Source organism: Manis javanica, chromosome 11, assembly GCF_040802235.1.
Source record: "Manis javanica isolate MJ-LG chromosome 11, MJ_LKY, whole genome shotgun sequence".
NCBI classification, from domain to species: Eukaryota; Metazoa; Chordata; class Mammalia; order Pholidota; family Manidae; genus Manis; species Manis javanica.
Genome location: NC_133166.1, coordinates 105,737,142 through 105,762,293, shown reverse-complemented (window position 1 = coordinate 105,762,293; position 25,152 = coordinate 105,737,142). Strand labels below are relative to the sequence as shown.

The 25,152-nt window shown below is 53.6% G+C and overlaps 2 protein-coding genes across 11 annotated transcripts in view; one reads left to right on the top strand and one right to left on the bottom strand.

The window, feature by feature from the left end:
* LOC140844520 (uncharacterized) overlaps window positions 1-1,988 on the bottom strand; it is a 5,332-nt gene extending 3,344 nt beyond the window's left edge. For 4 of the 10 annotated variants that reach the window (XM_073217169.1, XM_073217171.1, XM_073217167.1 and 1 more), the window contains exons 1-2: window positions 981-1,288; window positions 131-204 (exon numbers count right to left, since the gene is read on the bottom strand). The gene's annotated coding sequence lies outside the window, so the exon portion shown is untranslated. Of the gene's footprint in view, window positions 1-130; window positions 1,289-1,418 lie in introns of those variants that run through there. The other 6 variants (XM_073217166.1, XM_073217172.1, XM_073217163.1 and 3 more) reach the window with 4 other exon arrangements.
* IGFN1 (immunoglobulin like and fibronectin type III domain containing 1) overlaps window positions 1-25,152 on the top strand; it is a 26,854-nt gene extending 1,702 nt beyond the window's left edge. Inside the window, 18 exon segments of the mRNA XM_073217734.1 lie at window positions 295-442; window positions 684-796; window positions 1,089-1,562; window positions 6,194-7,115; window positions 9,007-9,121; window positions 9,124-9,327; window positions 9,916-10,029; window positions 10,032-10,118; window positions 10,121-10,213; window positions 10,726-10,899; window positions 11,777-11,914; window positions 13,868-14,138; window positions 15,080-15,176; window positions 16,426-16,624; window positions 17,337-17,636; window positions 22,487-22,947; window positions 24,515-24,576; window positions 24,906-25,152. Of these exon segments, the coding sequence (XP_073073835.1) occupies window positions 295-442; window positions 684-796; window positions 1,089-1,562; window positions 6,194-7,115; window positions 9,007-9,121; window positions 9,124-9,327; window positions 9,916-10,029; window positions 10,032-10,118; window positions 10,121-10,213; window positions 10,726-10,899; window positions 11,777-11,914; window positions 13,868-14,138; window positions 15,080-15,176; window positions 16,426-16,624; window positions 17,337-17,636; window positions 22,487-22,947; window positions 24,515-24,576; window positions 24,906-25,152 (4,219 nt within the window).

Genomic DNA, 25,152 nt, shown 5'->3' with positions numbered 1-25,152 from the left:
CACAGCAAGCCCTGCTTGCCTCCCTCCCACCACGGGCAGCTGGGCTGCAACTCCTCCTCAAGGATCCCAGGCTCTACAATACAAATGCCAGGTGAGGCCCTCTTCAGGGGACCTGGCAGCAGCTGCTCACCACTTGGCATCGGGAATCCTTGAGTCAGGGGGACCGAATCCTGGCACCGTCCTTGGAGTAGACAGCTGAGATACCTAAGGTGGAAAAAATGTCATAAATCAAAACATCAATTAAGTATCCTTTCACTGCTCCCCAATTTGTCAATCTCCCTGCCTGCCTCTTGCTCCTGCAGGGAGAAATGCCATACTTCACGCTGTGGTCCAAGGGGAGCCTAGACCCCAGGTGCACTGGCAGTGCACCAAAGGGGACGTCAGTAACTCCACCAAGTACCAGATATCCTCCACCCCGGGCAGCAAGGAGCAGTTGCTGCAGGTGAGAACTAAACCTTTTTACCTGACTGGCATCTACTCATCTCTTTCTGCCCCCTTGAAGGTCACCTTGGTGTCCTCCAATCCCCAGAGGAGGATTGGAGATACCACCCAGAAATATTCCCAGTTGATGCTGAGTCCACTCAATTCGGTCCTGTGCTCCAGGTTGCCTGAGCCAGGTGTGTTTGCATGTGTGCTAATTTCCTGTTACTTCCCTCTGGCTAATGCCAATACTCGCTGAGCAGGCGCAGCAGGAGGAAGCGATCGTGCAGATGCTGGCAGCTGAGACCAAGCACGCTGTGGGCTGTGGTGCACTGAGGATGGTGGCGCAGGTAACCGACTACGCCCGCTACCCAGGGTGAACCAGAGGCCCTCCTGCATGGAGCTTACACGCTCCCGAGAGCCACAAGCCAATGCTTGTAGCACTCCTCAGGCGGCACCGTAAGGAAGACACAGCGGGGGAGGGGATGGAGAGAAAGGAGGGGCACTGTGTCGGCTCGGGTGGTCGCGGCAGGCGAGAGGAGACGGCGACTGGGACCCACTGCGCCCCTCGCAGCGCCAGCTCCCGAATCTCCTCTGGCAGCGCGTCCCCGACAAGCGGCATGAAGCCGCCGCACGAATCTTCCAGGTCCTCCACGGGCCGCTTCAAGGTGCAGCGCACCCGGACGTCCTCTCGGGGTGGCGGACACCGAGGCCAGGGCGTCTGTCCCGGTTACTCTTCTCACGGCCCGCGGCGGTCGCCTCCCGCTGCCCCACCACCGCCGCGCCCAACCGCCGCCCAACCGCCCCCCAACCGCCGCCGCCCAACCGCCGCAGCCGCCCCCCAACCGCCGCCGCCCAACCGCCGCCGCCGCCGCCCAACCGCAGCCCAACCGCCGCCGCCGCCGCCTTTTCCCCACTTTGAACTGTCGGCGGGAACGCTGGGAGCGGAAGGGCGGGTTCCCCCGGGGGGAGGAACCCGCGTCCGGCCGGAAACTCACCCTGCGCAGCCGCAGTGTCCCGGCTGAGAGTCCGCGGAGAGTGGACGGCGGCGGCCGTTCCGGCCGGGGGCGCAGGGAGGGTGGACTCTCGCTGCCGCCTCTCCGCGCCGGACTCTGCGGCGCATGTGAGGGCGAGACCCGCCCGTGGGAGAGCGGAGGCCGCCGTCCTGTCCTTTCCCCTCACCGTATCTTTGCTTTCTTCCCTTACGGGGAAGCCCCACATCCTCCCGGGCCCCTGTCTGGGGCCCTGCGTGACTTGCTCCTGACTCCCTGTGTAACCTCAGTGATACCGATTTTTCTCCCCGATCCTGAGGAGCGATCAGCCCTCTGTCTGGTCCACACATGTCCCCCAGCTTGCAGGCCGCAGGACAGATCAGTGAAAGAGGCTTCACTCGCCTTTTTTTTAATGGTATCATTAATATACAATCCCATGAGCAACGCCCTGGTTACTAGATTCCGCCCACCGTCAAGGCCCAACCACATACCCCATTACAGTCACTGTTCACTCGCCCCTTTTCCGGAGAAAAGGAAGCTGCCAGCTCTCCTGTCGCTCACTGTGAAAAGCCTTTGATTGATCTCTTCGTACAAGTCATGTAGGCTACGCTACAACACGTGGGCTGGAATAAAACTTGGCTACTCTGCTACCAATGCCCGTCAGGGAGACACAGGCTTGATTAAATGTTAAGATTCACGCACAGGAGTGGCGCCTGGTCCTTGAACTCACGTATGGTTCCTTTACACGATCCCCTGTAACACAGTCCTCCTAATTTTGTTTCCTGAACTGTCCATCAGGGGCCGTTCCTCATCTGTAAAGAGTCATCAGGCAGAGGACCGTCCGGCACTTCTCTCTGGAGATGTTTCCTTTTCTCAGTGCAGGGGAAATAAATCCTTACATTCACCCTCTGGTTGTGGGTATAGGGGCCACGCTGAGCCCTTACGAAACTCAAGGAAATATTTAAGCGGCCATGGACGACAAAGGGTTGGAGAGGAAGGAAGGGGGTGGTGACTCTGGCAAGAGAAACTGATCTGAGAAATGTGCCGTGTATGACAATGGAACTGCATGTTCCTTTAACAAATGCATTAAAAAGTCTTGTTTTCTGTGGCCAACTTTGTTTTAATACTGTAATTTTTTAAAAAAGGATGACTATGTACTTACCATCAAACTGTTTAGCTCACCTCATGTCACATTCAGTGGAAAGGAAAGGCTGGGGGCTCTGGGGGAACAAACTTGGACGGGCCCCCTGCCAGACGCCAGGCTGACCATGGTTTCCACCGGGCTGCCGCCTGCTGGGCTGTGACGTCGCACAGGGGATGGAGCGCCCGCCCTCCCTCCTCTCTCCTGCCCTCCGCCTTGTCCCCTTGCCTTTCCCTGAGGCCTGGCTTGGCACTGCTCAGAGAGAGAGCTTTAAAGGGTTTTGGTCCAGGACAGGGGTTCTGGATGTGAAACTTTTACTTTGTGCCAAGATCTAAAACGCTGACTCTTTTCCATCCCTATCCTAATGTCTCTGCACGGGCTTTGAATAAACTCCTGCAGGCCAAGCCCACATCAAGCTTTTCCGCTCCTCTCCATTCCGTATTCGTGGTTGCGCTCAAGAAGCTCTTCTGCGAGCAGTACTCACAGACCTGCTGGAGGTGCCCTCCGAGGAGACCGGGTTGGCCAGGGAGCATCCTGGCGCGTCCTTCTGGCTCTCACCCCAGAGGCGTCTCTGTGTGTCTGATCAGAAACTGCTCTCAGGGAGGAACTGACCCCGAGGCTGTCAGGGCCAGGTGGGACGAGCGCTAATAATAATAGCTACCACTGCTTGACACAATATGTTCCACAATGTACATGCAGTATCTCACTTAATCCTCACACAACTTTAATCCCCATGTTACAGATGAGGAAGTGAAGAGCTTTGAAGTTTCCTGAAGGTCCCATGGGTGACCTCCCTAAAGTGGGAACCTATGCTTTTTAACGATAAGCATTCTGAGCCAGTGTGTTTACGTGTGTGCATGCGTGTGTTTGTGATAAAATACAAATTAACATGAAATCTAACATTGTAACCATTTTAGAGTATATAACTCAAGTGCCCCTCAGTGTATTCACAATACTAGATAAACATCACCACTAACCAGTTCCAGGATTTTTCATCCCCCTAAAAGGAAATCCTATGCCTATTAAGCAGTCATCCCCCATTCTCCCCTCGCTCTAGTCCTAGGCGACCACCACTCTCATGTCTGTCTCTATGGATTTGCCTCCATTGTGTATGTCATATAAGTGGATTCGTACAATCTGTGGCTTTTTGTATCTGGCCTCTTTCACTTAGCACAATGTAGTCAAGGTTCATCCATTTTCGGCATGTGTCAGTACTTCATTTCTTTTTATGGCTGGGTAACATTGTACTGTGTGAATAGACCCTATTTTGTTTATCCATTCATCTGTCAGTGAACAGTTGCATGTATCTTCACAGCAAGATAGCCTTTGTTGTCAAGGAATGAATCTCTAGGGTGGGATTTCAGGCATCACATCAAATTGAAGGTGAGGGATTTGAGAGCAGACGTCTTTCTCAGATCTGTCGAGTAACAAATTAGAAATCACATGTTCTCTGACTAGCTCTATGGGACAGCAGTAAGGCAGGAGGTATAAGGGTACCCGCTCCCCAAAGGTGTCGAGGTTTCCAAAGCACTTCTGCTGGAGGGCATCTGGCAGGCTCCTGGAATGGAAGCTTACGGCTCAGGTTTATTTCCTGCGCTCCTCATTTCAGTGGGGGAGGAGGGAAGAATGTGGAGGGGTCTTAAAAGAATACGTAGGTTTCCATACACAGGCTGATGAAAGGAGAAACTGAAATGACTCCCCAGATAATTTAACCCCCATGTCCTACCGGCCACGGTCTGAAGCGGTCATCCTGGATTCTCTCCAGAACATATATATGCACATCGCATTATACAACTTGTGAAAATGCACTGATCTGATCCTCTCCAAGGTAGTTAAATCAGTCCGGTCTGGAAACATTTGGATGGCCCAAGCTTTCTCTGTAAGCAAAGTACTACAGCGGTTCAGAACAAACGCTTTAAACCTGCGTTCAAATACTGCCTCCACTACCACTACTTCCGTGAATTCAGGCAACTGATACAACCTCATTTTCTTCACCTATAACATGGGCTGGTAGCTACAATACCAAGCACAGTGCATTCGCATGATCATATGTGAAGAACATCACACAGCACCTCAGGAAAGCAATTTTTAATGTATTATTAAATAAGCTCAATATCATCGTTCACTGAGACTTTTTGAAAGGACTGGCTAAGGACCAAGCCTGGGTTGTTTGATGGTTCCATCCTCACCCATCATCTTACGTGACTATAAACTTTTTCCACTTGCTCTATCTTTTTCATTTGGGGCAGGAAAAGAAAGTATCCACACAATTTTCCCTGTTGAAGACATTTCTACCTTGGTACCCACCTGAGGACAGGGCAGGATGGGCCTGTCCTCTGCGGGGCACCGGGATGTTTGGGGAGGAGGGTGGCGGCCCCGCCCTGAGGGCTCGGCTGAGGGGTGGGAACAAAGGGGTTTGTGACAGTGACAGGTCATGCCCTGAGGTGGGTATGGCAGGATGGGCCTGTCCTCTGTGGGGTAGTGGGATGTTGGGGGGTGAGGATGGCGGCCCCGCCCTGAGGGCTCGGCTGAGGGGTGGGAACAAAGGGGTTTGTGACAGTGACAGGTCATACCCTGAGGTGGGTATGGCAGGATGGGCCTGTCCTCTCTGGGGCAGCGGGTTGTTTGGGGGTGAGGATGGCGGCCCCGCCCTGAGGGCTTTGCTGAGGCGTGGAACAAAGGGGTTTGTGACAGTGACAGGTCATGCCCTGAGGTGGGTATGGCAGGATGGGCTTGTCCTCTGCGGGGCACTGGGATGTTGGGGGAGGAGGGTGGCCGCCCCGCCCTGAGGGCTTGGCTGAGGGGTGGGAACAAAGGGGTTTGTGACAGTGACTGGTCATACCCTGAGGTGGGTATGGCAGGATGGGCCTGTCCTCTCTGGGGCAGCGGGTTGTTTGGGGGTGAGGATGGCGGCCCCGCCCTGAGGGCTTTGCTGAGGCGTGGAACAAAGGGGTTTGTGACAGTGACAGGTCATGCCCTGAGGTGGGTATGGCAGGATGGGCTTGTCCTCTGCGGGGCACTGGGATGTTTGTGGAGGAGGGTGGCGGCCCTGCCCTGAAGGCTCGGCTGAGGGGTGGGAACAAAGGGGTTTGTGACAGTGACAGGTCATACCCTGAGGTGGGTATGGCAGGATGGGCCTGTCCTCTGTGGGGTAGTGAGATGTTTGGGGGTATGGATGGCGGCCCCGCCCTGAGGGCTCGGCTGAGGGGTGGGAACAAAGGGGTTTGTGACAGTGACAGGTCATAAAGGGCAGCAGAGTATAAATAGGGCTGCGCAGGGGGCTAGGCGAGGACTTACTTCTCTCAGCTGGACTGTAGCTCACAGCATCTGAGGTTCTCAGAGGCAGAGGTGAGGTACAGCAGAGCGCGAGCGCACCGTACATCTCCACACACTTGCAGAGATTCCGGCTGGCATCCAGCACCTGCTAGCACTCCCACGGCCATCACCTGCACGCCCATCCCCACTTCTGCCTCCAGGAGGCCCTGATGCCGGGGGAGTTGGGTACTGCAGGGTGGGGTGCTGTTGAGAGACCTGCCAGGTAGCCGCCCGTGCCCAGGAGCACCTCTGTTCCCTCTTCTGTCAGCGAAGGGAAGTCACAGGGACCTGTCTGCCTAGCCAGCACTGCTTCCTGTGGTAACAGAGTCATCAACAGTGAGTCTGTGTTTCCGTGTTACACGGACCAGAGGAGCCCCAGGGTGGGCATGTTCAACACCGCCATGGGGCAACTGCAGCGACAACTGTGCCAGGGAGAATTTGACATGTTCAAGTCTGTCCCTGTGTTTGAGAGCGACTTTATGCAGGTCACCAAACGGGGAATGCTAATTGATGTGCACAACTGCGCCATGATCACGACCGTGGGCATTGTAAACACCAACCCCTTCAACCCAATACCAGACATCATGCTGCTGGCACAACCTGTCCGTCATTGTGAATGGCATGTGGGGTGTGGCCAGGGCACCCAGGGAAAAGAGCAAAGAGATACAAAGACCTTAGAGGTCACCAGGCTCCTCCCCTTGAAGTTCGTAAAGATCTCCATTCACAACCGTGAAAAACAACAGCTGCGCGTGAAGCTCGCCACTGGCTGCTCCTACTACCTGCAGCTGTGTGCCCCTCCGGACAAGCAGGAACAGCTCTTTGGCTATTGGGAAGTCCTAATTCACCTCCTGAGGCCGCCGGTGGAAGCTTACAGCAGTACGCATGCCGTTCCAGCCGGGGACAGGTTCATGTCCGTGTTGAAGGAAATGGACAGGAGGAGCCCCAACGCAGCACATTTCCCAGGAACAGGAGGTCGGGGAGAGGTCAGCACTGGGAGCATCCATGTCCTGGAGGCGACTGCGGCCCTCTCTGCAGCCTCTGCCGCTGGGGAGCAGGCCCGACAGGACTTCCACAAAGGCATGACAGTCACCAAGTCGGCCTCGGAACAGCTGAACACAGCCCTCGCAGGGGCAGCCACCGAGTGGCCTGGAGGACGCAAAACCAACGCGGCTGTTTCCGGGGATGCCAACACGTGCCCTCCAGAGTGCACTGCCAGTGGGTCCGCGGTCCTCTCCCGGGAGGACAGCGTGAGGACGGCGACTGCAGGAGCAGCACCTGCCAGCAACAACGGCAGAGAAGGAAGTGGAGTGTCAGCTTCTCCGACTTCCGCTCCGACCTTGCGGAGGGAGCAGGCTGGGAGGCAGCCGTGCCTGTCTCCTGGCAGCACTGAGGCCCCCACAGGGAGAAGGGAGAGCACGCAGGAGGGCGCTCTCCAGAGCTCCCCACCCCGCACCCCCACCCCAGCTGCCAGCTGCCAGAGGGCAGGTGGGGACTAGATACCCCACCAACCAGGGGACAGCACCTCAGGCAGCCTGAGAGCCCCCAGAGAGGAGGAGGAAGGCCGCGGCAGCTCTGTGCACAGCAGGCATGACACCACCTGCAAGGAGGTCAGCCCTGCCCACGCCCCCACCGCTGAGGAGTCCAGAGCCTCTCACAAACCGCGTGGGACAAAAAGTGTACGTTCCTGGCCTGAGATACATGGCAGGATGGCTCGCTGTGGCACAACATCAAAGCCAGAGTGAGCGGCCGCACCCAGCCAGAGAGAGGTGGACACCCTGGACAGGACCGGCTGGGAGACCATCACAAAGAGGACAGCCAGGGACTGGAGGTGGCTGGGAGCAGACCCGGGGCCAGAAGCCACAGGGAGGGCCAGGGCTAGGGAGGGGACCAGGGCTCAGGACATACCCCTGCATGTTAAATAAAAGATAAATGAGAAATACACTGAGAATGTGGCATGCTGCCTTCTGTCTGAATTTCCAGGTCAGTAGCAGTGACCTCACAGAGGATGCCCTGAGGTCATCCGGGCTGCAGCCTGGGACCCCAGTGCCAGCCAGAGCAGCCCCCACCCCACACCCCTGCTCAGCAGAGCCCACAGGACAGCTCCATTTCACTTCAACCCCTTCTGGGGTCACTATTTAGAGTGAGATGTTATAGGCATTTTTCTATTCACGATTGCCTTTAATCCTAAAAGCAATGGAACCGGCAGCTATTAGTCTCACTATATGGGGGAAGCAGACCTAGAAAGGGTGAGTAACTCCCCAGAGGGTACAGCGGGTTCATCTCTTCCTTCTGCCAGGTCCTGGCACCTCTGCTCTAGTCTCCTTGGTCACCACCCTCCTGACACCTAAACCCACCTGAACAGAAATTCCTTTGTGAGCCTTCTCAGGATCTTTCTTTGCTTCTGCTCCTGTCTCAGACCCACATTGCCTCCAAAGCCAGGGAAACATTTCCTCGTTCTCTTTCTGGTCTCCTGTCTCCAAAGCTGAGGGCCCCGTGAGAAGTTCTTTATAAGGTGGGCCCTTGGTAGATGCTCCAAGTTCATGGCTGTGGTTGCATGTGCAACTGGGGTTGCTGGAGGAGAGGCAGAAATGAGGGAACAGCCAGAACCCAAACCCAAAGGAGAGACCCTCTATCACTCCCCAAAACTCCTTGCTTGCAATATGCATAAAGTATGACCTTCGTAAACACCCCAGGAAAATGCCTGCCTGTGAGTGTTCAAGACCCAAGGTGAGCCGTCTGGGGTGGCTCGACAAAAGCTTGTGGACTGGTGGCAAGGAAGTGTAAGCTGGGACTCCCTGCACCAGACCAGGTGAACTGCACGTATCTGTGGCCACGGGGAGAGAAGGTACAAGGTGACAAGGCAGCGTTGAGGGCAGGCCTCTGAGTTCTGGCCATTTTGAGGGGATGGGAGGAATAAATAGAAGAGACAAGAAGGGAGCAGTCAGACTGAGAAGCTGACACCTGCCTACTTTAGAGACAGACTCCCACATCTTAGAGCTGGGGTCAGGACTTTAAGGCCCCCACCTGCCCGTTCACCTCCCCGCCAAGTTCTTCCAGTGAGGTGGGGGCTGGTCTTCCCTCAGCCCAAACTGCCCTCTCTCGTCCTCACCCAGTGCCTGGCATCCCAGCCTTCTTTGACTCCCTTGCCCCATTATATCTTTAGATGCCCCCATCATTACCCCAGATGTTATAGAAAAGCTGAGGGAACCACTGGTGGTCAAGGCTGGGAAGCCGGTGACAGTGCAGATCCCCTTCAGAGCCGCCTCCCAGTTCAGGCGTCCGGGAGGAAGGACGTGGCTGAGCTGCTGGGAAGCAGCACAGGCGCACAGGCAGCCCTGGGGGACGGCTTCCCAAGGCTGTGCCTCCCCTGTGCCAGCAGGAAGGTCCATGGCCAGTACAGCGGGACCCTGAGGAGTGAGGGAGGCTCTCTACAGGCCGAGCTCACCTTCCAAGCCATAGGTGCCAGTCCCAGCCTTCCCCCCAGACAAGGCCTGAGCATCCCGGGGCTCTGGGGCCTCCCAGCCAGCCAGGGCAGGCCTGGGGCGTGGTGCCCTGGCCTTGACCCTCTTTGCGTGCTGTTCAAGATCCAAACCTGCCCTCCCTCCACCCCCCCATCTCCTCTCTCCTCCTCAGACTGGTTGGGATGAAGCAGTTTAGACAAATAAAGAGCGGGGCTCCCCCTGCGAGGAGGGACTGGCTGTGCTTCTCTGATAGCGTTGAGGATCTGCAGGGGTGGGGTGGGCTGGGGCCTCCAGCCTGGAAGGACGGGAGCCAAATAGGACTGCCCTCGGCCGGAGGGCTGACCAGGTACCCGCACCAGCACTGAGCGGGGGGCCTCCAGGCTGGGGAGTCCCCCGTCACCTCCCCAACCACAGGTGTGCGTGTGTTGGGAGGTAAGACCAGGGACCCCTGTAGGTAATGGCCAAGCCTCCCTGGGCTTTCAGCCCTGCTGCAAGTCACCTGCTGGTGAAGGGGGACGTCCAGCACCGCTTCCCTCCTGTTCCTCCAACTCTCCCCCCTGACTTCCTCCTCTCGGTGGGACCCCAGACAAGCCCCAGCCCCCACAGGGCCCCCTGAAGGGGCAGGATTGCAGCGAGGCCGGTGTTTGCCTCCACTGGCAGCCCCCAAGCGATGATGGGGGCCAGGCCCTGGAGCACTACATGGCAGAAGACGACAGGCCGGCAGGAGCACGTTGCTGAGGGTGGGCGAGTCCCCTGCAGATGGCACTACCTTCACCGATGGCTGCGTGGAGGGGGCAGGAAGTACATGTTCTGTTGGGGGTCTGTGACCTCTGAAGGGACCAGAGAGGCCCTGGAGTCCTCGGAGGTGCTCATAGCCCCCAAGGGTGAGTGGCTGGGTGGGGTCTTGGTTGTAAATCCCTGCGCTTTCCACGGTGCCCGAAGGATGAGCAGGTCTCGCCATGGGCTGAGGGGCTCCAGGGGGCCTTGGGGACCTTCCAGAGTACTGTGGAGACCTCTGGTCTCTGCTGCATTTGGGGTCTGGATCAGGAGGCAGGCTTTCCAGGGCTTCTCCCGCCTGTGGCTCTCCTTGCAGGGGACGGGGGATGGACATGCAGGACCCACTCTCTCCGGGCCTGGTGGGGTAGCACCCTCCTCCACCAGATGCCCTCCATCTGGAGTGGCTGGCAGGGACCCTGAGGCTGGGGAGCCTCAGGGCTGGTTCTAGACTCCGAGGCCCCAGGCAGAACAGGGCCCAAGGGAGGCCGGCTCAGCCCCAAGGCCCTCAGGAAAGGACAGTGGCGTGCCCCCAGGGGCGCACCCCCTCTCCCCCAGGACTGCCTCATGAGCTGACCCCTTTCCTCGGCCTCTGGCTTACCAGCACCTTCTCTGCCCCCAGCTGTCCCTGGGCCCCCTTCCACCCCAGCCATCCTGTCTACCTCTAGCCAGGGCCTCACACTGACCTGGATGGCACTGCGGGGCCCTGGCGGTGCCCACATCCTGGGCCACCTGGTTGAGAAGAGCAGGAAGGGGAGCGACACCTGGATGGCAGCGAACAAGCAGCCAGTGCCTGGTTAGCAGGCCAGATGCGTCACCGCCCTGCCTCCAGAGGTTCCTGAGACGCCATCCCGGCTCCAGGGTCCTGGCCGTACCTGATTAATTCAGTGCCGCGGGCCTCACCGGGGGTGGTTTTGCCCCTGGGCACATTTGACAATGTCTGGTATTTTTTGGTTGTCATGACTGAAGTGGGGGAAGGTGGGAAGTGGCATCTAGCGTGAAGAAGCCTGAGATGCTGCTAAACATGCACAGGTCAATGCCCCCGCCCCCACTTCCCTGAACCCAGAATTATCTGATAACAATGCCAATCGTGCCCAGGTGGGAAACCGAGTCTAAGAGAAGTCTCGGGGTGTAGGCCCCCGAGGCGGAGCTGTCAGCCGCGGCCCCTCTCCCTCTGGTGCATCCCAGCAGCTCTCTTCCCGCTAGATCCTAGTGGCCCTGTCCACACCGTGGGGAGACGTGCCCCCAGCCCCACCAAGCAGTTTCCAAGGATCTGCTTTCTGAGATCAGAAAGAACAGCCCACCGCCCTGAGCACATTGTCAGGAGACCTGGTTTCTGGCTGAGGCTTCTCTGGCCTCAGTTTCTCCTCTGTGGAAAGAGGAAGAGGAACTCCCGGCATCCTTCTGACTACTCCATTTAGCGCTTCCTTTTCACTTAAATACAACAATAACTCTGTAAGGCAGAGAGAACCAGGGAGACTAAGGCACTGGCCCAAGACCACCAACCGCCCAAGAACCAGTCCAGGGCTCCGGGCCCCTGACATCCTGAGCAGGGCCCTCGTCCCCTTGGGCCACAGGCTAAGTGTTCTCCAGAAATGCGAGGCACCCGGCCGTCTGTCCGCACGTCACTGGTCCCGTCTGGGTGGGACTGACGCGGGGTCGCCTCTCCACAGGCAAGGGGTGGACCATGGCAGACGTGTGGCAGGGCTGTCAATATGCGTTCCGGGTCACAGCTGTGGCTCCCTCTGGCCCTGAAGAGCCTGGGCCCCCATCGGATGCCATCTTTGCTCGGGACCCCATGGGAACATAGAGCACCAGCCCCGGATGAGGGTGGTAGTGGGGGTGAACAGGCGCTAGCTCTGAGGCGGGTGGGACGTCAGAGGTGGTCCCAGAGGAAATGGCCAGGAGGGCTGGAAAATACAGGCTGAAAGGCCTCTGGCCACAAGGCATATCTTAGGGGCCCAGAGGAGGCTTGAACCCCTAACTGAGATATTACAGCCCCAGGGCCAAGTAGTGGGGACCAGAAGAGCTCCCTCCCCAGCCCACTTCACTCTGTGGCCTCTGGCAGGTCAGTCCCCAGCCTGGCCCACCTGTTGCAGTCCTGTCACCACCTACTCACTCCAGGGAGGAGTTACCATCCCTGCAGGGCAGGGGGAACACAGGGGAACCTTACCATCAGTTCTCTATCCAGTAGTTGTTTGCCCACTGTGCCAGGGACCAGTGACTAAACCTGGTCTTGCCCTTGGGAAACTTCCAGTCTAGAGTAGCATTTCCCTGCCCGTGGTCGCAGAAGCATCAGTTTACTGAGATGCCAAGAGAAACTGTGAGAGCGACAGAGTCGGCAGAAAAGACCTGGGATCCAAGATGTCTATGACTTGCAGCCCGATACTTCCAAGTCCTGCAGGAGAGAAACTTATCCTGCTTTCATCCAAATCTCTCAAATGTGAGCAGAGAATACCTTTTCCACAAAACACCTACCAGTAACTTCACGTCAAGGTACACAGCTTGGAAAATGCTGCTCTGTGTGCCTCTGAGGAGACCCCTGCCCCTTAGGAGCCTGGCAGTGGCAAGCTGCACATTTCGGCACTTGCTGGATCGGACAGGTGGCCAGCACCTCCAGGGCGCCTTTATAGCCCCACAGGACACACTGGAGGTGTCCTGCTGTTGTAATGAACCCAGCAAGAACAGAGCATTATACAAGTTTAATTGTTCAGTTGGCATTCAAGTATTAGTCCTAGAAAGAGCAGAGTGTGGAATGGAGGGAAGGGTGAGGAAAGCTGGCCCACGTGTCTCAGTCCTTGCAAAGGCACCAAACCTGTCCTATTTTATTGTCAATCTCTCTCTTATCAGTGACAGGGGACAGGCAACAAGTAGGAGAGGCAGGGTGCCAGAATCACCCCCCAATCACCACATGTCCTCACCCATGCTACTGAGTATGGCCCGTGGACCAGCAGCATTACCCGGGAGCTTCTCAGCAATGCAGAGTCTCAGCTCCTGCCCCAGACCTGCTAAAGTAGGATCCGTGTTTTTAACAAATTCCTCAGGCGGTTTGTACACAGCCTGAAGCTTGAGAGGCGTGGCCCTACCCCAGTGGTTCTCAACCTTTGCTGCATATTTAGAAACACTGTGGGAGCTTTAAGAAAAACCCTGCTGCCTAGGCTGTACCCCCAAATTTAATCCAAATCTCTGGGGTGGGAGCTTGGTGCCAGTATTTTTAAAGCTCCCCAAGTGATTCTCCATTGTGCAGCCAGGTCTGGAGCCGGAGCCCTGGGTATCACACGTTGGTTTATTCCAGAATCCCTGTGGGTGGGTAGGGCTTGTGTTATCACCGCTTTATTTAACAGGGGAGAAGAAGTATGGGCTGAGTGCCCAGGAGGAGTCTTGATTAGGAGCTAAGAGATCAGAATAGGAAGATACAGAATTCTGGTCTTGGGGCCTAAGAGGTCATCAACTGAAATAGCAGGTCACAGGAATTACAGAAGGATAGTTAGGGGAAGGAGGCCGGCGGGTTGGTAGATGGGTGCCGTGAGCCGGGAGGCGTCCCGGGAGGAGGTCAGCTGCAGTCTGCGGTGCACAGGGGAGGCGGAGTGCGGGATAGAGTGGGGATTGGGTTCCAGGCAGGAGCATCAGGGAAGTCTACAGGCAGAATCCCCGCTCGAAAGGCCTTCCTAGCCTCCCACAGGAAAACTAATGAGTATCTACACTGAGTGGCCTCCCTGGGGAGAGGGTGATGCCGTTTCTGACTTTCTGTGGTGTCCGGCGAGGAGGCTCTGGGCCCATGAGGGATCTCTGAGTCACAGACACATGGTTCACCAGCATCCCACTGAGCTGGACCCAGCCCGACACTCAGGACAGGGATGAGGCCAAGGAATACGTGGTGGAGCTACGTGGCTCAGACAGTCTCCAGTGGAGCCAGTGGAGCTGTACAGCCAACGGGCTTTGTCCCCAAGAGGGCTACTTTGTGCAGGTGACAGCAGTTAACAATGGGGGCCATGGCCTGCCCACTGCCCTGAACACTCTGGTGCCAGCCATGCCCGCTGCTGGGGAGTGCCACCTCCTTCCTCCACCTACAGGCCCTGCCTGAGCAGCACCCTTGCAGGGCTGAAACAGGAGCCCTCCCAGCTCAGCCAGGTGCCTTTTATCGAATACCTAGGAAAAGCTAGGCAGTGAGCTAGCCAGGCCCTTGAAAAAATGTTTTCTCACTACAACTCAGAAAAATCCTACAAGGTTAGGATGTTTTTCCCTGATTTATAGATAAGGAGACTGAGGTCAAGGTTGCTTGTCCTGGGTCTCACTGCTGATGTGAGGCAGTCAGGATTTAAAACAGGTGGCCCTGGCCCCAAAGCCCGGGCTCTGTCCCAGGTTTGCTGCTGCCTGGCAGGCCTGGCTTAGGATCCGTGCTCTTCAGCCCACGCGGCTCCCGGCCAGAGGAGAGGACGTCCGGGCTCCCTGCTGCTCCAAGGTGGACTGTCTCTCTCCCTTCGAGCTCTCATTGCTGGAAGCAGCCGACTCTTTGGCCCAGCCTGATACCGGGCCACCCCAGCAGACCCTGGCTGTCACTGCAATAACAGAGGCGAGTGATAAGAAGCGCACTGCACCGGGTGCAGACCTCACACCCTGGTCCTGGCTCCAACCACAGCCCCACGAGGTCTCAGGCTCTCCCGCCTCGGATCAGGGGTTCCCTCACCTGCAGAGGAAAAGAGTTGGGTTACCTGTCCACTCCCGTGTCCCACCAACCGGAGCCCCGGCCCTCTCCCTGATGGCAGCCCTTCCCTGGCCCCTGCCCTCTCCCACCAGCATCCCTCCATGAGCTCCAGGGATTTCATCCCGGGGCCTCGTCCCGGCTCCCTCTCCATTTCCTTCAGAGACCCGGCCCCAGGGATCTCAGCACCAATTCGCTGCCACCTCCAGCCCTGCCTTGTTGGGGACCAGGGACTGGGGCCCAGCTGTGAAGGGAGGTGACCAGCCATCCTGTGTGTTCCAGTCTGTCCCAGGTTCCTCATGGACTCCAGCACAAAGGAGTCACTCATGGTCAGAGCTGGGGACACCATTGCGGTGCCTGTCTCCTTTGAAGTGAGTGTAACTAAGGGGGTTTGGGGAGGGAAGTCCCGAGTGGCTAAGGCAGCCAGACTCAGCCCTGCGTCCTCTCCTCTTCCCTGTTGCTTCTCAGCCCCTCGTCAGTGAAGGGCCTTGTGCTGTCTGTCCCCTGGCTGCTGGGGGACCCTTCTGCTCCCGGCTGCACATCCCTCTAGCGGCAGCGTTGGGCACTGCGCCTGTAAACTAAGGCTCCTACTTTTCCCCACCTCTGCATCCCCTTCATTTCCAGAATGTGTGTCATGCAGTCACATGACCTGCATTTGGCAGGTTGACCTGACCCACACCTGCCTCTGCGGACACAGTGTGCTGTGATCAGAAGCACAGACTGAGTTCAAGTGCTGGCATCACCACTCACTAGCTGTTTGACTTGGGACAAATACCTTAACCTGTCTGTGTTCCAACTTCCTTTTCTGACCAGTCGGGGGTAACAACAGTAACTTATCTCAAAGGGTTGTTCTGAGGATTCAGGGAATTAGTACACTGACATCAGACTCAAACCCAGCTCTAACTGAGTCACGTGTCCCTCACTCATAGGCCGTAATAATGACGATGATAATGATAACACAAATATTTAACACACCCTGAGTGTTTACTGTGTCCTCAGCCCTGTCCTTTGGGCTTCCTGTCATTATTAATTCTTGAATCCTCAGAACAAGCCCGTGAGGCAAGCTCCTGTTAGCAGTCTCATCTGCCTCTGATGCTGGTACCAAGGGTCTCATGGGGAGTTGGCAGCCCGGCCATCCAGGCAGCTGGACTGGCCTCCCCATGGTCAGGGGCACCACTGTTCTAGGCCAGCTCACAGAATTTGCCTCCTGGACTCCTCCCAAGTCATCCTCCTCTTGATCTTGGGCACCAGGATGGTTCACACCCCCTCACTCCCATCCAGACCTCCCCTGGCCACAGGAATCCAGACCTAATTAATCCAGATTCCTGCTCAGAATCTTACAGTGGAAGCTCGCTGCTTAGAAAATAAACTCTAGATGTCTGTGTGGGTGTCCTGAGGCCCAGCTTCCCCTCCCACCTTGCTCTCCTTCCCCACCAGCCCTACCATGCCCTCCTGCATTGTCTCAACCAGCCTTTCCTGAAGCAGGTGCTTACCACCACTGGGGTTCTGCTCAGACGTTCTCCCAGAACACTCTTCTCACCACTTACTCCAAGGCCCAGCTTAAATGCCACCCCTTCCATAAAACTCCCCCACTCACCCTTCCTCTCACTCATGTCTCAGGCTGCCCCCATGCCTGAGGTGACCTGGCAGAAGGATGGCTTGCCCTCGCCTAGAAGAAGAAGTGTGATCTCCACCACAGATGTCCTTACCCAGCTTCTGATTCCTGTGGCCAGCCTCTCAGACAGTGGCCTCTACACTGTGGTGCTGAGGAGCCTGCAGGGCAAGAAGGCTGCCTACAGCTTCCACCTCAGGATGGCAGGTGAGGCCGGCCTAGGCTGGCACATCTGGCTCCATCTGGCCTGGGCTCAGCTCTCAGTTGTTGCACCAGGCCTGGGTAGGCAAGGTGGCCACACCACCTGGGGGCTTCCTGTGTGCTTGAGGACAGAAAGGAGAAAGGTAGAGAGAGAGCCCGGGGGAGGGGACTCATTGTTCTTCTGCTTTAGGGACAGCTAAGCCACAGCCCCTCACCAGACCTGGGTGTTCTTCATTTGGGGTCTGTGATCAAATGTCACCACCATTATTATCTCCTCCAAAGAGCCCTGGGAAGGATTGTCTGTGGTCCTTGTATGAGGTAGAGGTGGCCCTCTCCACTGGGACTCCCACACAGCCCCACACGCCCCCACCCCTGGTCGGGGTGGCTTCTGTAGCACAGCAATGATGAGCAAGCGACAATGGGGTCTGCCGCGCCAGCTGGATGTCCGACTCTGCCCAGAATGCCCTCTGTGCCCTGTGTCATTTTACATGCAAACCAACGTAAATGACTCTTTTTGGAGAGGTTTCGCACCCTCTGAGATAACTGTGTGTCCAGGGCCAAACTCCCTCTGGCTCCAGCCACCTTCATAGCTAGACTTCATTCCCAGGACCCTGGAAGACCTGGGCCCTGGGTGAGGGCCTGGCAACACCCCATGGGCATTTCCAGGAGCTCTGCAGGCCTCCCGCACTCGGCCCCCTGTACCCTCTCTCTCTTGCAGGGCACCCTCAGGCACTAGGACCCATCTGCCTACAGGAGAATGTGCCTGGGACAGTGACGGCCGAGTGGGAGTGCTCACCGGACGAGGCCCAGGGCATCCCTCTGCACTACACTGTGTTCACATGCTCCGTGGCACACGGCCCCTGGCTCCTGGTGGCCGACCACATGCAAACCAACCGCTACACCCTCATAAGGGTCCTCCCGGGGTGCCAGTACCACTTCCGCATGGTGGCCAAGAACGAGCTGGGGGCCAGCACACCCTCGGACACCTGCCAGCCCTGGTACATCCCCCAGCAGCGAGGTGAGCTCCATGCCAGTGCTCCAGGGGCCCATGGGCAGCTGAGGCGCAGCTCTGGCAGAGGGCTGGGCTCATCCCAGGGCAGCCAGGCCAGCAGCCAGCCCAGGAGCTGTTGCTCCTCCCTCCAGTCCAACCTGCCCAGCAGCGTGTCCCTGGGAGGGGCCTCGCAGACTTTTATAACCAGGGCAGAATATGAGGGCCAGGGGGAGCAGTTATGGCATTTTCATCCACTTCTGAACAAAGCCCAAAAGCCCTTGCCAGTCAAGCACATTGAATCTGAGCACGAATTCAAGGGACTGAAGACTAGGTCCGTTACTAACTAGTTGTGTGACCCCAGCAAGCTCTTTAGCCTATGTCTGATTCCTCTTTGGTAAGTTAAGAATAATAGTTGCCTAACCCATTACCATATTTACTCCCTCACATATAGAACCATTGATGCATCTCTCAATTCATCCATTGATCCATTTTATGTTTTTTTATATATTTTAAAGTAAGTTGCAAACGAGTATGCTTCACACCTGAACACTTCAGCCGAGCAAAAAGCTTTTTCAGGTCTAGCATTTGGCCACTAGGGGGCGTCCAAAGGCCATAAGAAGCTTTAGTAAAGCAGACTAAATTACTACAGCAAATTAGTCTACAATCCTAAAAAGGTATGTGCTGGGGAAGTTTCACAGTGTAAAAAATGACATTTACTAATATGATAGACTAAAATACTGGACATAAATCAGATGTAATTTGGGAAAGGAATGATCAGAGGTAAAATATGATGATATTTATTAAACTTAGTAAGAATATTACTTAAACATTTATGTTTAATATTTATTAAACATAGTAAGAATAACTAGAGTAATGACAAAAATAATAGATTCAGAGCAAAATATGGAAAGTGAAAAATAACTTCAATCCAAACGACGGCAAGTAAGGAAGGAGGAGGAAGCGGAGGAGGGAGGGAAACAGAAGTACTGGGACAAACATAAATAATAGAAACACCTCAGTCATCACAAATAACATAAGTTAAATTCACCAGTTAAAAGACAAGGACCATCAGACTGTATTATCAAAACCCAGCTGTATTCTGTTTACTAAAGACACTTAAACACAGGACCCAAAAAGATAGAGCTGATGAATGGCGAAGATATTTCAAGTAATTATTAGCCAAAAACTAAAACTAAAAAAAATACACAAGACATAACCCTTGATAGAACTATATTGGTAGCAGATAAAAATGATCTGTAAAAAGACTACTGTTAGAAGAGATAATGGAGTCATTACCAACATTTAAATGTCTACTTCACTAGGAAAATATAAGTTTTGAACTGTCATGCATCTAAAAAGAGAGCCCTATAATATGTTTAAATATTTCCACAAAACATCAAAAGCAGAAATTAACAGAACTACAAGAAAAATGAATCATTGTGATATTGTACCATTCTTCTTTTAGTAGTTAATATATCAAGCAAAAAAGTAATAAAGATACAGAAGATGTGAACAGCACCCTTAATGAACTTAATGAGTAAACACAGACCACTGTGCTCAATGAATGGAGAATAGCATTCTTCTGAAGCACAGACGAAAAATTTGTGAAAATTGCCATGTACTAGGTCACAAAGCCAGCCTGAACAAATTCCAAATGATTCATCTATTTCAGAGACCACATTGTCTGGCCACAGTGCAATTAAGTTGGAAATCAGTAATAAAAGATACATATGTAAAAGCTCATACAACTGGAAATTTCAAAATATACCTTTGAACAATTAATGATTCAAGCAGAAAACCATAATGGAAAAGAAAAAAATTTAGAACTGAGTAATAATAATAAAGTACATATCAAAACTTATAGAATCCAGTGAAAATCAAATGGAGAAGAACATTTATAGCTTATATGCCTTCTCTAAAAAAACAAAAACAAAAAAGGCTCAAAATTAATGAGGAAAGGATCTGCGTCAGGGACGATTTCCCAGCCTCCCATGATTAGGTATGACTGTGTGACTGAGTTCTGTCCAGTAGAATATTGTCTATGTGCAAAACGTCCAGGTCTGACCCTTAAAACTTCCTGTGCAAGCATCCTCTAGATGCTAGATGCAAACAATCCTTTGTAGGACCCTTACTCTAGAATGTGGTGGAGCCATCTGATGGAAGGCACTCAAGTTCCTGATGACTCCAGGTAGAGCAAGCTCCTCAGTGGCCAGCTCACACTGGACTGTGATGTGAGAAATGAACCTGAACTGCATTAGGCTGAGATCTGGGGGTTGTCATGGCAGTTAGCCTATCCTGAGTAATATAGCAAATAACTTTATAAAAATGGGGAGAAAGGAGAATAACTTTAAAGAGCTTAAAACCAAAACAACAAAGGGCAGAAGTTAATTAATTAAAATTCATTATGGAGAGGATAATCAAATTCAAAGATTATCTTTTTAAATGGTTAATAATATTAACAAACCTCTGTCATGATTAATCAAGGGAAAAAAGAAATGGCAAGAATAAACAATGAAAAATAGAACACACAGATTCAGCAGCGAAGGAAAATATTTAAAGTTGTATGCTAACACAGCTGAAATCAATGGAATGTGTGAATTCCTAAGGGGAAAAAAAATCACTTACCAAAATAGACTCAAAGAGATAGAAAACCTGAAAAGTCCTATATCACTGAAAAAATTCAGTTGATAGCTTAGCATTTTCTTGCAAGGGAAACAGCACACCAGCCTGATAGATGAGAAGTTCTTTCAAATGTTTGAGAAACATTTATGATATTTACAATTTTCTCCAGAGAAAAGAAAAATAAGCATTACTCTCCAATTTATTAAGCAAGATTAGCCTTACCCTGATGCCACAACCAGAAGGACAGTACAAAGGAGGAAAGTCACAGGTCAATCTAACTTATTAGTACAGACGCAAAATCCTTAACAAATATCAGTTAACTGAATCCAACATGAAGCAAAAATGTTTATACCAAGATCAAGTGATCAATTAAGACCAAGATCACTTTATTCCAGAGTTGTAATATTGGGTTAATATTAGAGAAATGATTAACATAATTCACCACATTGATAAAATGAAAGAGAAAACCATACAAGAATTTCAATAGATACACAAAAAGGATTCAGTAAAATTCAACACCCAGTGAGAGGTAGGAGAGAGAGTTGCAGACATGGGCTCTGGAGACAGACTGCCTGGTGTTGAATGCTCACTATGCCATTAAGAGCTTTGTAACCTTCAGCAAGTTATTTAATATCTCTGAGCTTCAGTTTCCTTCCTCATCTATAAAGGTGAAGATAATCATAGTACTTTTCTCACAGGTTTGTTGTGAGGATTAAAATAATTCGTATGTGTAAAGCATTAGAACAATCATTGCATGGGTAATAGAAGTTTGCTATTACTGTGATTTAAAAAGAGACTCAGCAAACTAGGAGGAGAAATCAATGTCCATAGCCATAACATCCACTAAGAGCATCTACAAAGACCTGCCGCAAACATCATAGTTGATGTTGAAATGCTGAAAGCATTCTCTTTAAAATCAGAAGTGAGACAAAATGCCTACTTGTCATCATTTATAATTAACATTGTACTGGGGGTCCTAGTCAGTGCAAGAAAAACAAATAACACATAAGAATTAGAAAGAAAGAAACAATGCTAGCATTACTTGCAGATGATGTGATTGTCTACAAAATGCAAAGTAATCTACCAATTATAGAAATTAATAAAATAACTTAGGAGTTCTGGATAAAATAATCAATATACAAATATGGAATATAAATTTCCATAAACAGTTATACTCAATTAGAAAATGTAACTTTAAAAAGATATCATTTAGAATATGGAATACCTAGGACTAGATATAATAAAAGATGTACAAAATATGCATGGAGAAATTATAAAATTGTATTGGGAAAAAATTTAAAAGGCATATGTAAATGATATACTCTGTTCCTGGACAGGAAGCTAATACAACAAAGATGTCAGTTCTGCCCAAATTCATTTATAGATTCAATGCGTTTTAGATAAAAATCCCAGAAGGGTTTTTCATGCAGATGAACAAAGTGATTCCAAAATGTAGGATAAGCAAAGAGTCAAAACAAGTCAAGACATTTCTGAAGAAGAATTAAAAAGAAAGGTGGAAACTTGCCCTACCAGACATCAAGATTTATTATCTCTGTATAGTATTTAGCAGTGAGGTTTGGGTGTAACAATAGACATGTAGAACAGAACAGACCTATGCCTATGTGGAAACTTGATTTATGACCCAGTGGGCACTATAAATCAATTGGGAAGGATGAAGAACTATTTAATATGTTGTTCTAGAACAATTGGTTATCCAAGTGACATTGAATCGCTACCTTATACGATATATAATGAATTCCAGATGTATTAAAAAATTTATACATAAGTGGTGAAACATAAACCTTAGGAGATGCTAACCATCTGTATTACTTTGAGGTAGGAATGGATTTTTTAAGCAAGATGTCAAAATTATAGCGATAAAGTAAAAGATTATAAATTTGACTATAAATTAGGCATGTGTTTTCATCTGACAACAAAGAATGTGAAATAATTCACAGAATGATTTGCTGTACAAATATATGTCAAAGAATTCTTGTCCATAATTAGAGATCCCTTAAAATCACTGAGGAAAAGGTAAGCATCTAGGGAAAAATGAGTAAAGGACGCGGAAAAAGCGCCCGCCCCCAGCGCCCCGCCTCCACCAGCCGGCACAGCCCACACTGCCCACTCTTTCCCCTCATTGGTTGAGAGGACACGTCAGCAGCCAAACAGACCCCGTTGCCCTGGCGCCCCTCGCCCCGCCTTCCCGGCCGTGCGGGCTGCGTGCCCCGGGTTCTCACGAGGCTGGCTTGCAGGGCTCCCTTACCGGCGTGTGTGTCCCAGGCTCCCGGCGCTCCGCCGGTGCGGCCCTCGCTGCCGGGTGACGACCGAGCGGAGCCGCCGCGGCCCGTCGCCAAGCCCGGGCTGTGGCCGCAGAGGGCTGCTCCTCGTGGGTGTTTTATTGTCGCTTCCGGCGCGGAGCAGCGTGGGTCTGCAGAGCCGGCCGCTCGCCGTGCACCCGGCGGCGCTGGGGGCCACGGCGCAGGGGCTGCGGGAAGGTCCGGCCGAGCCCGCGGAGCTTGTGGGCAGAGCGCCGCGGACGGGGGAGAAGGGAGTGCCGTGCCCCCGCCACCGCGGTCCTGCCGCTCCGTCACCCGCGCTTGCCTCTCTCCTGGGCGCCCCTCCACTCTCAGCCTCCCAGCGCCCATCCATGCGCGAGGATATCCAGGCTGGGCCACCGCCCCTACAGTTCCGGGGAGGGTTTGGCAATGAGGAAGTAAATGCTGGCTTTTCCAATTAAAACTTCACTACAGCTGAGTGTGGGAAAATATTAATGGCTTTCTTTCCAAAAACTAGGTGTTGGGGGTTGTCCTGAAAGTAAATGAGGCGTGTTTTGTGGCTGTTCTGTTACCCCATTAATGCCCTAGAGTTTGACTGTAGGGACGCTGTGTGCTCTGCCCCCCTCACTCCCACCCGCGCCTCTGCTCTAGCTCCCTGCAGGGCTGTGCATATGCAGGGTGTGATTTAGGGGCGCCCCACCTTCACCAAGTCCTTGCAAACCCCCTGCTGAGAATGCGGGTAAGCGTGGAGGCAGGTTGTTGGGGATGGGAGATGGTGACTGGTCGCTTGGAATGAGTGGAGGCACGGTGGGCTGGGGCTGCTGGAGACCCTGCTTGGAAGGACCCCTCATTTGTTTTAATGATCTGCACTTGCCATCTTGTATTAAGAATTTTTGAACAAAGTTCCCCACGTTTGCATTTTGCCCTGGATCTACAAATTATGTACACTGTTTTTTTGGGGGTCAGGGAGGGGTGGGTAGGGACACCACAAGCAGTAGTTCCCAAATTTCAGTGCATTTCAGTTATTCTGAGTACTTAACAATGTTACCACTGATATAATGATAAAAATCCTCTGGGATATACATATTAGCTCTGGAGTCAGGCCTGAAAATCTGATTTTAATAAAGGGGTACCCCTAACCTCCCACCCAAGCTGATTCTGAAAGGTCCGGAACCATCATTCAGAGACCACTTCCTCCAGTCCAGGAAAGTGGGGACAGGAAACAGGCTCAGAGATGGGAAGGGCCTTGTCCACTACTAGTTTGGTGATAGCGCTGAGCCTAGAACCTGGGTCCTGGACCCTTCTAAGCCCTGTGCACCCACTCACAGCCCCCCACCTCCGTGAGGCTTACCAGAGGGCCAACTTAACCATCGGTGCCATATTCCATATGAGGTGCAGGCGCGTGGGGCCAGGGACCCGAGCTGACCTGGAGGGCAGAGTGTTCCAGGCAGAGAGGCACAGGAAGAGCATTCTGAGGGTGGGCTCAGAGGCCTAGGAGATGCCCTCAAGTCTCCAGAAATGTGCCAGGGCTTCATTCAGCACCCTCTGTGGGCGGCCCGTTACCTGGGCAAGCCGAGGTGTGCTGCAGCCATCCCAGCCTGGACCCTGAGCCCGTGGAGATTGTCTGTTCTGACCTGCACAGGGGGCAGATGCGGCCCAGAGCAGGAGAGCGCCGTGCCCGGGGCTCACAGAAGTAGGTGGCCGAGCTGGGCTTAAGTTCAAACTCCAAGTTTAGTGTTTTTCTGATCTTCCCCCAGGGCTCGGGTTTGTCCTGGGGCTGGGGCCACAACTCCACAGCGGGGAGCTCTGGGTGTCCTGAGAGCCAGTTCAGTCCCAGTGCCACCATTTACTAACATGCAGCCTTGGGCAAGTGATTTAGTCTCCCTGAGCCCAAGTCCTCACGTGTGCAGTGGAGAGAGAACCTCCACAGGGTGGGGGTGTGAGGATGCAACGTTATTCCCTATCCCCACGCTGATGTTTCTAACTCTCTGCTCACACCCCCAGCTGGAGGCCAGCGTGGCCCAGCTCTCCAGGGCTCCCGAAGTGGCTGGAGCAGGTGGAAGGCGGTCAGGGCAGTGGAGTCCAGCAGTGTCAGGGCCAGGCTTCCCGGGGAGTGCGACAGGGTGGAGGGCCTGGGCAGGGTGGATGGGGACCTGAGAGGCCTCAGCCCCATCCTCTGAACCCCAGGTGACAAGCTGCCTGCCTTCCCAGATGGAACCACCAGGGGGCACCACAGGCTTTTCAGCAGGGCTGGGGAAGGCAGCTAGGAGGAGAAAGGGCCCCAGGTGAAATCCGGGGACAGCCTGGGGACAGGAGAGCAGGGACTGGGGAGTGGGGCTGGTGCTGGGGCCACGGGGTGGGCACCAGCAGGCTCTCCCCCCACCTTCTCTCCCAGGTCTCCCTGGGTGCACTTCGTGCTGGGCCCAGGAGCCCCGCGCCAGGCCTGGGGGAGAGGTGTCCTTCAGGCCTCCCCAGCCTCCTCCCTGCACGCCCTCCGTGGCCCCCAGACCGGGAGGACCAGCAGCCTGGGGTTTTCTGGAGGGTGGGTCCCTGGCTCTGGGTGTCCCTGTGAGGGGCTTCAGGGTGGAGGTCCGGAGGCAGGAGCCCTGGAGGTCTGGGTGTCCCGGACGGCCTGTGGGTGA